Here is a 12,110-nt window from a genome sequence, read left to right on the forward strand (position 1 = left end):
AGACTGTACTGAAGACTGTACTGAAGACTGTACTGAAGACTGTACTGAAGACTGTACTGAAGACTGTACTGAAGACTGTACTGAAGACTGTACTGAAGACTGTACTGAAGACTGTACTGAAGACTGTACTGAAGACTGTACTGAAGACTGTACTGAAGACTGTACTGAAGACTGTACTGAAGACTGTACTGAAGACTGTACTGAAGACTGTAGTGAAGACTGTACTGGAGACTGTACTGAAGACTGTACTGAAGTCCAACAGCAGACCTGCCCTCTGCTGCTGTTTTCACCAGTGATATTCTCTTCACAGTCTAAGTCCGTTCTCTAATTGTCATCTTGTCATAGCCATGGCTCAGCTGGAATTTTGATTTAGTTGCATTAGCGTCAGAAACAGTTGCGGCTGCGACAGAGTGTGTACCGGTGTGTGTCATAGTACACATTACTGCACAGTATATGTATAAGACATGTGTTTGAAACTGTGTTGTTTATGTACAAAAGAGTGATATTAGTTGATTTTCTTTTAACACTGGAACTGATTTTTGAGGACGTTGGATTTTTTAGGATTCAGGTCAATGACGTAAGAACGTATATATTAGATTTCTGTCGACGAATCACTTTCAAAAACTTGCATTAAATATGGGATAAACAGCTCTCTGGGTAGAACGCAGTACTGAAGGTGGAAAATACATGCGTTAAATAGAACAAACAAACAAAACAGAACCACATGCTGGTAAGGCTTTCTATGGTAGTGGTGTCCAAACGGTGGTCTGTGGCCCGCATCCGGCCCAAAAAAATGTTTGCTATGTTTTATGTTGAGTAATTGCACAGCCTCGTAAACCACCTTATTGTTAATGGTTAACAATAATGTTACACCAGTCAGACAGACCACTGTGTTCAGATTGTATTAATAGCACCCCCTGCAGTGAATTGAATGAATTAAATTCCCACATACGTTTTCCCACGTAGTTTCAGTTTGAATAATCTGTTGTGATACATTAAAAAAAATGACATCGGGTTGTCTCTGTGTTCGTCAACAAACAACGACCCATTTTGACCTTTGACCTGCGGCAAGTTTTGGTTTTGGCCCCTGTTGAAATCCAGGTTGACGCAACTGACTTAGATAATCTCTATGTTTTATTTATTTTCTGTCATTTACAATAACGTGTGCGAAACACATGCATTCACCGGCATCGGCACGTACACACACACACACACACACACACACACACACACGCTTGTCTTTAGCCAGCCCTCTCATTGACATGGGGCAGAGCACACTGCGTCCGTCGCTCTAATGGTTTGTGACAACCTGGCCTGCCTCTCTTTTTCCCTCTGTCCATCTCCCTCCTTTCCTCTCTCTCTCTCTCTCTCAGTTTCTCTCTCTCTCTCTCTCTCTCTCTCTCCTTTCTCTCGTTCAATCACGCACACACACACAGTTTCTCACCCCTTCTTCCTCCTTGTTCTCCCCCTCTCTCTCTCTCTGCTCCGTCTCTTGTTTTTGTCCTCTCTAATTTTCCCAGGTAGGGAAATAAACGTTCGCTCCCTCCCTCTGATTTCCAAACACCAAAGGTTTAAGAACCGTTGTGTCTTTTCCCTGCGTCCTCAGACACACACACGGACGCCGACACACGGACACGCACACACCAGCAGTGAGCTAACAGGCCTGTTTCTGACTGCATCACTTTTTTTCCACAGAAGGCTTTTCAAATATTTAACAGGCGAGGGAGAAGGTTCGCTCCTTCTCTCGCCACCTCCTCCTCTTTCTTTCCGTTCTTCTCTCATCTTGTCTTTTATTCTTGTCCTTCCTCGCCGAACAAACTCGCACAAACAAACACGCAGTACGTGCGGCATCACAAACGCCACATTAGGCCCCCGTGCATGAGCACGATTGCTGGGGGCGCTGCTGTTACAGCACCGTCAGGGTCGGACGCAGAAGTGGAAGCAGAAAGGGACGCATCAAAAATGCATTGCAACTAACTCTAACCCTAACCCTAAACCTAATCCTAACCCTAAACCTAACCCCCACCCCCACCCTCACCCTCACCCTCCTCCCCCAGTTTGACGTTGCCACTGTCATTGCCCATGCTGCGCGGTTTTTATTTTTAACACACATGACCCTGTGACGCAGCACTTACGAGGACCGTCGACTGATGCTATCCTTCAGCTCCAGTGCTAGGCTAATTCTTGGCGTAATCTTTACGGCTATGCTAAAAGAACATGAAAACTTTTTTTCAGATATTAATAAATGAAATCCCGAGGCAGGGGTTTACATTCCTTTTCTAAGGGAGGCCAATACCCGCAGGGCCGGCGGCTCCTTCTATAAAGCGTAGCTCTATAATTAAATTTCATACAAATGCATGGCATCTTAGCCAATGAATTTAGTGCATATAACATGTGTTTTTGTTTTTTTTTCTTTTCAACGCAATAGAAAACAGGCCACCTAGTTTTGAATTGATGACTTAAAGTCATAGAATACACAGTAGAAGTGGACACTGAAAAATGAACATGCTACAGTGCAACATAGCGGCGTGCTGTGTTAATGTGCTACTCACAATAAATCTTAAGTTTATGCCATTTGTATTGGTTACTGCAGGAAAGTTTATGAAAGTTTTTCAAAAGTGTGGCTGAAAAAAGCTGAAATTTAGCCAAAAGCTAACTTCAAGTTTTGTCATTATAGCTGTGCGAAAAATAGTTAGGCCTAGCTAAAATACTAGCTAAAATAACCACGTAAATATAATATAATAGGTATAAAACAGTTATCTTAAAAAGATAGAAAGACAAAAAATATATATAGTGTATAAACTTTTGGCTAATTTGGCAGCTAAAATTCTTTGACGCAAACAAATGAAATAGTTAAGAAGTTAGCAAAGAACAAAATGTTAGGTCCGTCCAGAATTAGCTAAATGTTTGTCCATAAATAAACAAATAAATAAGCTAAGACTTAAGCCCGTCCATAAATAAACAAATAAATAAGCTAGGACTTAAAGCTAACTTAAGGCTAAGGTGAAGCCAAAGAAACCAACAGAATGTTAGCATCAAACTCATTTTAATGTAACCAAATGTTGTTCTTGATTTAGCTCATTTTGGTAAGAAGTTAAACAAGCTAAAAAAGTTAGCTAAAATATATGCCCTTAAAATCTATTAAATATAAAAGTCCACCATTACATATAAACAGGATTATTTATGACACAGAGAAATGAACGGACATTTATTCACCGCTGTTGTTTTTATTCTGTTGTGAAACATCGACGTTACCTCCATGTTGATTTAACAAAGTCCCGCGGAGGTTCATCTTTGGGAACATCTTTGTGAGGCCGGTTCCGGTGGCAGCGGGTTCGTGTTGCCGGCAGGAGAAGTCGGCACCACGTCCTCGTGCTCCGCACAAGTCGTGGTTTGTGCAGTGATGACGGGGACGCACAGCTGTTCCTTACCACGGGGTTTGCGTCAGAGTCCCAGTCTCACACTGTTCAGACCTAACCTGTGAGTCGGGACGCTGCTCTCTCAGCCTCTCGTCGTCTGCTGTGATTTAATCAACTCCATCCTGTGAGATGATGAAAAAGAACTTTTTTTATGTCCACGCTGGAAACATTTCACACTGACAAAACAAGTGGTTTGATGGATTTACTGTGTTTTCACTGGAACAGCAGTAACATATGGTAAAGTCCAGCTTTGATCACATGGACTCTGGGCCCAAGAAGCTATGTCCAAACTCTGGCCCAGGGGCCAAATATGGCACTTAGAGGAAACAATTGGTACAGCATCATTTAGAAATATATTTTTAGGAGATGCTTATTAGCAATTTTTAAAATATAGTTTGACAAGATTTGGTGATTTTGACTCAATTTCCTTTTTTTTTTACAGCTTTTACTTAGAAATTAAGATTAAATATTTGCTTAATTTTACTCTAATGTTTATTTAGTTCTTGTCCAAACTTTTTCTTATTTTTTTCTTATCTGGTGATTAAACATTCCTTTTCTGACACTTAGCAGTTTTACCAAAACTTTGTCCAATCTTTAGTATAGTGTTGTATGTTTTATCTTATTATTGCTTCTGAGAGTACTTCATTTATATTATTTATTTAATCTAACTATATATAAATATATACACACACATACTTTGGTATATATTTTATATACTTTTGGTATAGTTTATATATTGGTATACACACATATATATACATATATACAAACTGAAGTCTATGTTCAGTCTTCATTATCCAATTAAAACGTGAGCTTTCTCACTCTAATATAGAATTTTATTTTGGGGTTCTGTCTGTGGGTTTGTCCCCAGGTTAAAATTTGACATGCTCCTGAGGGGGACGTAATGGCGGGTGGTGGGGGGGGAGGAAAATTGCTGACAGCAGCTTTAATGCAGACTAAAAATCTCGACCACTACGTTTCTTTTCAGAGACCATGACCCAGTTACTCAGTCACTTACAGACATTATTGGAGCAAAGTTATCCTGAAATTACTTTAAAAAAAGAAAGAAAACAACCACAATAAAATTAAATTGACCTCATGAGAATAAAAGAATGCTTCAGAAAACACCCCAGAGAACTTGGACACTTTTGTAAACTGACCTTTTACAAACTGGCATTTCACCGTGTTGATGTTGACAGCCCTGCTCTATATTCTCCATTTGCCTGTTCTACTTTTCTCCCGTATGTTATCAACACATATGCTGATGACGCTCTGCTTTAATTGTGTGCTTCCCCCCCCCCCACCCCCCCTTCTACCTGCTAATGAATTGCGTTGTCAGCAGCGGCTCTGTTAAAGAGCGCCTTGATCTCAATCAGACTAACCTGGATAAGTCCAGATAAATACAATTATCAAACGTTTTCGCACGAGACGACGTGCGGGGCCCGCGCCTTTGTACAGCGTAAGCAGCTCTGTGGCTCTGGATGAGCCTATCTCTGTCAAGGTCTTGCAGCATAATGGAAAAATGTATTAGATAATCCAATTCAAACAGCACTGGCTGCTACTTCTTCACAGTAGGAGAGCAGCATTCACACACACACACAAACACAAACACACAAACACACACACGCATGCACCGCGAATGCTGTCCATCCTCCTGTTGGGACGAGATACGTAGCTGTGCACCCCGACCCAGCACCGTAACACACACATGAACAGAACAATGTAGAGCCACACTGGCACAGGATCTGGAAATCTCCCAGAGCCACATGAAAAGGGTTTATACCACATGAAGGAAGAAAAGCAAAGAGGAGGACACACACACACACACACACACACGCATGCATGCACTCACACACTGCTGGCAGCTAGAATTGGGTCACAAACTCACACACACACAACAGAAAGGGTGTCAATTCAACCCAAGGTTAGGAAACCGTCATGTATTTATTCAGTAGCTGTAGTAAAAAGTACAGTAAGAATATAAAAAAAAAATACAAATGTTCTCATCATTTCTAATCTGTTAAATGGTTGTTTTTCCACAGTGAAGTTGTCGTTTCCCTCCATTTTCTTTTCTTTGTTTTTTAAACCAGCGCTAAAAGGAAACTATATGTGAATGTCAGACAATTTAAAACCGTTTTTTAAAAGTAAAAGAAAATAAACCTTTCATGTACGGCAGCACTGATAACTTGGTATTTTGCATCATAGTAACCAGGCCGGTGCAGTAAACATCTGTAAGTTTTCAAAATGACACTTTTATTTACGTGTAAACACAACGTTGTCGGACACACAGAGCTCATATCGTAGATGTGTTTATAGCTCCCCCTAGAGTAAATGGAAGAAGGGCTGCTGTATTTACAAACAGTAACCTAAAATCCTGGTGCACTCCACCTTTAGAAACCCATTATTTTTCTCTTTTAGGAACACACACACACACACACACACACACACACACACGGAGGCTTTCAGGTGAAGAGCTTTGTTCACCACAAGCAGCTAATGTGCTCCAAGCAATGGGCTCTCCTCGCTCACACACACACACACACACACACACACACAGTGGTGCAGTGGTCCAGAAGGAGCACCTTATCTAATCCCTTGGTTTATCCTTCAAAAGACTTTCTTTTCCCTTTTTTCTCCTTTGTTCCTCTCCTCTCTGCTCTCGCTTCATCTCCACGTCTTTGAGGAACTCGGTGTCAGTGAGAAGCACTGATGTTTGACGACAGCCTCATTCTCTGGGACCCAATCTCTCTCCTTGGAGATACACACATACACAAACACACACACACATACACACTATATTTGACCAAAAAAAGATTGTGTATAAGAAATGTTTGTACACGTTCCTCTTAAATGTGGAAGTTAACGAAGCAAAGTGGAAAAACCGGCTCATCACACAGGAGTCGACCTGTGAGGATCTCGGCTGTCGGGGAAATGGTTTCAATGTTATAAATACAGTGGGTATATTTTTTTCCCACTCACATTTTTTTCAAACACTTAATCGACAAATGGCATACAAAATTATAAAAAAAAAAAAAAAATTTAAAATATTAGTTATCTTATGTTAGCATAATTTAGATAAATAGCCAACAACAACTAAAAAAAAGAAATCACGTGAAATCAGCTGAAAATGTGCTAAATATATGTGCGTAAAAGTTTAAGGAAAAAGATTGCACAAGTTAGCCTTTATTTGCAATGTACGTAAAGTTAGCTTTGTCTATATCCTTGCTAACATAGCATATAGCTAAACATACCTAATAAAATGAACATTGATGAGCCATAAAAGTAAATGTTAGATAAAAAGACAAACAACAAACAATACAAGACGGAAACAGAAATGTGTTTAAAAAAGTTATTTTGTTGCCATATGAAAAATGTCCCTAAATTGTATGACTAAAATAGCTTTAGCTAGGTTAGCGAACATGTAAAAAAAACAGCAAAAATTGTGCTAATTTAAAAAAATGAACAAAAATATATAAAAATATAAAATGGCCAAAATTAAATAAAAATTCTGGAAATCATCAAAATCTGTTGAGAGGTGAAAAGAAACGACGAGGTTCACGTCAACGAAGCTAAAGCTAAACACAACAAGAAGATAGAACTGGAAGGAAACGAAGAAAACGACCTTGAACGCCCTCTTCACACACTTCAAACATGACGGGAAGAAAACATCCCTGGAAAACGTTCCTCCTGCTGGCTGCCATGAAAATTACATTTTCATACAGAGTCAGAGGCCATGAAAACCTGTCCAAGAGTCTGGTCTACTGGGCTGATGTTTTCTACTGGAAAAGGAATCACAACTCCAGCGTTACATGACAACACACACACACACACACACACACACACACAGATTTGCATCCAATTTCCATGTAGACTTTCTGCCCCTCGTCTCATATTTGTCAGACTCTAACCTGCCACTGGGTGGAATTTACCACCACCACCCTCTCCACCTTCCCCTCGTTCTCTCCCTCCTCTCTCCTTCCCCTCGTTCTCTCCCTCTCTCTCTCAATCTTTCCCTCATTTTCTCCCTCTCTCCACCTCTCTCTTCTCCTTCTTTTCGACCCTCCCTCACCCCATCTCTCACCATTCTCTCTCTCTCTCTGCCTCTCTCTCTGTACACCTCTGTCTTTCTTCACCTCTCTCTCCGCCATTGTCATTCTCTGTCGCTCGATCTCTCTCTCTTTTTCCACCTCTTAGTGCTCTCTCTCTCTCTCTCTTTCCGAACTGTATTTCTTCACCTCTCTCTCCACTCTTCCATCATTTTCTTTTCCAACACCCTCTCTCTCTCTCCATCCTCATTCCTCCATCTCTCTTTTATACTGCCTCTTTTTCTCTCCCTCTCTCTCCCTTCCTTCTCCCCCCCTCTCCCTTTTATCAGCTCCTGTCCCACTGGGGTCTCTTCAGCACGTTGTTGGTGTTCAGGACCTGACATTGTTGGTGCGGAGCCCGGGGCTCAGAGCTGCTCCTCTGTAAACACACACTCTGTGCTGTGACCTGCAGGACTGGACCCTGTGTTCATGTGTTTGTTTAATGTGAAGCCTGTGTGATGTTGGGAGAGCCCCCCCCCCCGACCCCCTGCTGCTGCAGAGGTGGAGGACATGATGGAAGGACACCGGGGTATTTAGAGTCACAACTGAAATCTGATCTGTAATTAACGCCTTCAGTTGCAAATGAACAATAAATACATGAGGCAAAGAAATGTGATTAAAACCACGATGAACTCAAGCTCCAACGCCTTATAAAGTGCTGAAACCAGGTCAAGGTTGGTTTCGGTTTTTTTTTTTTTCAGATTTTTCTGACGCTTACGAAGTTGCCCTAAAAGCTGCGGCCGCATTATTTTTATATTTGAAAAAAAAAAAAAAAACAGACAAGATGTTGGATCATTTCACGGGGTGTGCAAATATGATGGGATACAGGAAAGGCAGCCATTGGAACTGGATGGTTATTTTCCAAATTAACGAACAGGAACAAGATTTGAAAATAAAAATGAAAAAGGATCCATTAAGAGCAATCATAATATCAAAAAATGGAAAATAACATTCACTGTATATTCTAAAAAAAATCACCCATTATTATTATTAATATTATTATTATTATTTTTCTTTTTTTACAAGGAGTCGCAAAATTAAAATAAATGTTTAATGTAAAAAAAAAAAATTAAAATATGCCAAAAAAAAAAAAATATCCCTAAGAATTGACATTAGGTTCTAAGAAACTTGGAAAATGTTTTATGGTCAAAGGTAAAAGTTTCCGACCATTAGGATGACGGGGTCTTCAACACTTATCAGGTCCACGGCCTCCACAGAGCTAAAACAGGAACTCCTCCTACATGTTGTACATTGTATACACTGGTGTCTAAAACTGACTTGTTATTTTCCATTAATCTATTAACATAACACACTGCTTCAGGTATTTGTGTGTAAATTGGACAAAACCTGACAATGACGGATGTTGTTGATAGATTTCTATCGACAAACTTCCGTTCCTCCCACTAACAGATCGCAGCTCGCTTTCAACCCACATTCATATATTTGAATTTTTTTATCAAACATCCTTCGTTTTTTTATCCACTCCTTCTGCAGCTAACTTGCAGCTAAACATGAAACGTGACGGTAATTAAAGTCAAGTCTCCTGCACTGCAAAAGATTTCTCCCGCTCCGCAGCAGGACACGGCGGAGCGGAGCTGCTCTCAGTAATCAGCACATTAACCGCAGTGATTGGCAGGAGGAGGTCAGGTGGAGATTCACACACATTAACGCCGATCGGTCTGTGAGCTGATGTTTAAACTGCCGACGTCTTTAGTTCCAGTGCTGGATTCTTGAAGCGCAGATCTTCATATTTGGCCTCTGCTGAATAAGGTCTTTTTTTTTGGAAGGATAACACATAACGTGAAGCTCAGTGATAGAGATCTTCTGAGGAGAGCTAATACATTTATTCAGTGGAGGGAATAAACAAGGCACACCCTGGTGATCAAACACCGCTGCTGTCGTCCTCTGACCTTGAAACCCAGGCCGTCTCCGGCACGAAAAAAAAATTCAATAGTGGCTCATTTGTCAAGCCACAGAAGAGAATATTTCACGTAGGAAGATGAAATATTAAGAAAAGAAATATTTGGAAGTTTGCATAAAAAGATCATAATTTCCCTCTATCTCTGGTTCTTCTTCTTGGCTGTTTGATTGATTCATTAGCTCCGAAAAGGCAACAATTTAATCAATGACACTTCATCTTACGGTGTTAGACATAAATACACTCGTCCTCACAGGTGTCTGGCTTTTGTTCAAATACACAGAGGGAAGCTGTTATGCATAAAATGGACGGAAAAAAAACCTCAGCATTGTTGAAATAAACGGCAAAGAAAGTTGGGCCAAAGAGGCTGAAGAAAAAATACAGTATATAAATATATCTACATATACACACATATTTACTGTGTATATGTGTGCCTGAGGATTAGTGAAAATATAGGTAAAATTAGCAAGAATTAGTAGCTAACGGCAAACTGTAAGGTGGTTGAAATTAGAAAGACCTAAATGAAAATAAGATTAAGTAGAAAATTTCAGAAATTGCCAATAATTTTTCACAAATGCTTAAGGACATCTTCAAGTTGGCCACACTAAATTTGAAAAAAACTAAACAATGACGAAATGCCAAATATCTGAAGGACAAGTAAATGTTAGCCTAGAATTGGCTAACAAAAATGGAAGAAAAAAAAATAGCCCAAAAAATAAAATTGTGGAAATGATTTGCGATTCAAAAATGCTGCCAAAAAACTAAAGATTAAAACATACTTTGGTAAAAAGTGATTAAAAAAAACCTCAAGTACCACAATCAGCCCCAGAGCCACACTTTGGACAGATCATAAAAGTGAATAAATGTCTGTCTAAACTTTGGAAAGATAATCCTAAAGTGTCTGTAACAATATTTTTTATTTATTTATTTTATTTTTTTACGTCAGTGATGAGTGAGTACATACGTGATCTGTAAGTGTTTCTGGCTCTAACTGTATTATTTCCACACTGATCATGTGAATGATGGATGGTGCTGCTGCTGCTGCTGCTGCTGCTGACTCACAGCCTTGGTCATGTGATTAATCACACCTGTGCTCTGACGAGACTAAATGTTTGTTGTGAGAAACAGAGACGAGTTTGAAGACGCTGCAGCCGCGGCCTCCAGGTAAGAAATATGAGCTTCTAAGAACAGCCTGTGTTCCTCTTTAGGCTTCGCACTGTATTAACGTAATCAGCTGAATATTTTATCAAGAAGAAAAATATGTTTGTACCTCAGCTGAGATTTAAGGCTTGGGTTCGGCTGGGAACCAAAGAAACGTTGTATTTTGTTTTGATTTTCTTTCTTTTGCTTGTGCTGTCACTGGAATTAAGGAGTTTAGCCCGAAAAACTGTGTCAAAAGTTGTACAAAATCTGTTAAAAACACAATCCTTGTAAACACCCGAAGAATATTTATCATGATATTTGTTTTTAATGCAACATTAGCACACAGAAGTTGTTGTTTTTAGCTTCACACAGAAGTTGTTGTTTTTAGTTTCTTCTTCTTTTGTCCTGTTATCAGCTAACCCTAGCAGGTTAGCTGCTCTTGTCGTTCAGCTTATCAGCTTATTTTAGCCACCATTTTAACTTTTGTAACTTTTTGCAAACTTGTGGATCACTTCTGTCGAGAAAGGCAAGCTGTAGGCAAAGCTGACTATACTGTTTTAGTCACCTTTTCCTACAGCTTACCTTTCTGGCTAACGTTTAGCGGCCACCTGGATTATTCGTTGTTTCAGAGCTTCTTTTAAAGCTACTGTTTAGCATCCGGCCGATTGTTTGTTTCCATTTCTCTAACTTTCTGCTTTATGTTTGGGAAATTGACCTGTTATATTTAGTTTTACTAAAACGTAGCATCTCGTTTTAGCTAGCTCCATATGTTAAAGGCTAAAAAGTTGTTTTCTATACATTTCAGCTTTTGGTTTCTGTCCTGGTGGACAATTTTGAGATACCTTTCTGGAGGGAATATTGTAGAATTGTTTTTTGCTTTAGTTATTTAAAGATTTATATAGCAATTTTCACACACAAAAAAAAGTGGCTGGTTTTCTTTGCTCGTAATTGTCGCTGTTCAAGTGAAAAGTTAATTTATTTATGTCAATTTTCGATTTTTCTATGTTTGTTCCATTTTCTGCTCTCTACTCATTCAATTCTACTGATTTCTTGACGACTGTCCACAGACCAAACCTACGTACGACAGGTTGTCTGCTGGAGTAACAGCTGTATGTTTGGTTGATCAGGTGGTTAAATGGACAGAGTCCCCTGGACTTATTTGTCGAGACAAACTCCCGACATTTGTATTGTGGTGCTCAGTGTGAAGACGCTGCTCCAGGACTGACAAAATTACAGGATGAGAATGTGGAAAATAAAAACAAATGAATCTCAGATGAGCGTGGAGGATTTGTATTGATTTGTACTCTATTTTTATCATGTATGGTCACCTGATCTTCACCTCTTCATGACAAGTCGATGGCAACACGCCCTTGCCCCCCCCCCCAGCAGGCACTAATTTGCCCTGACAGTCATGTGTCATATTATCAATTAGAGCTGGGAATCAGTGTCCAGGGCGGGGGAAATCTAAGCAGCCCCGCCTCCGCTGATTTCACTCCTCTGTGGCCGTGATACCTCGGCTCATTTTAGGATTATGGATTTTTTCTT

At 39.9% G+C, this 12,110-nt stretch overlaps 1 protein-coding gene across 3 annotated transcripts in view; it reads left to right on the plus strand.

Moving 5' to 3' along the window:
- The window catches only part of LOC103379792 (ephrin-A2-like), a 119,195-nt gene that overhangs the window by 6,950 nt on the left and 100,135 nt on the right, over positions 1-12,110 (plus strand). The window contains exon 1 of one of the 3 annotated variants that reach the window (XM_025056631.1): positions 8,611-10,586. The exons of the other annotated variants lie outside the window; for them this stretch is intronic. Coding sequence (XP_024912399.1) covers positions 10,531-10,586 — 56 coding nt within the window. The 5' untranslated portion in view covers positions 8,611-10,530. Of the gene's footprint in view, positions 1-8,610; positions 10,587-12,110 lie in introns of those variants that run through there. 3 annotated transcript variants of the gene reach the window in all.

The sequence above is a fragment of the Cynoglossus semilaevis genome, chromosome 1 (genome assembly GCF_000523025.1).
Source record: "Cynoglossus semilaevis isolate Cse_v1.0 chromosome 1, Cse_v1.0, whole genome shotgun sequence".
In the NCBI taxonomy this organism is placed as follows: Eukaryota; Metazoa; Chordata; class Actinopteri; order Pleuronectiformes; family Cynoglossidae; genus Cynoglossus; species Cynoglossus semilaevis.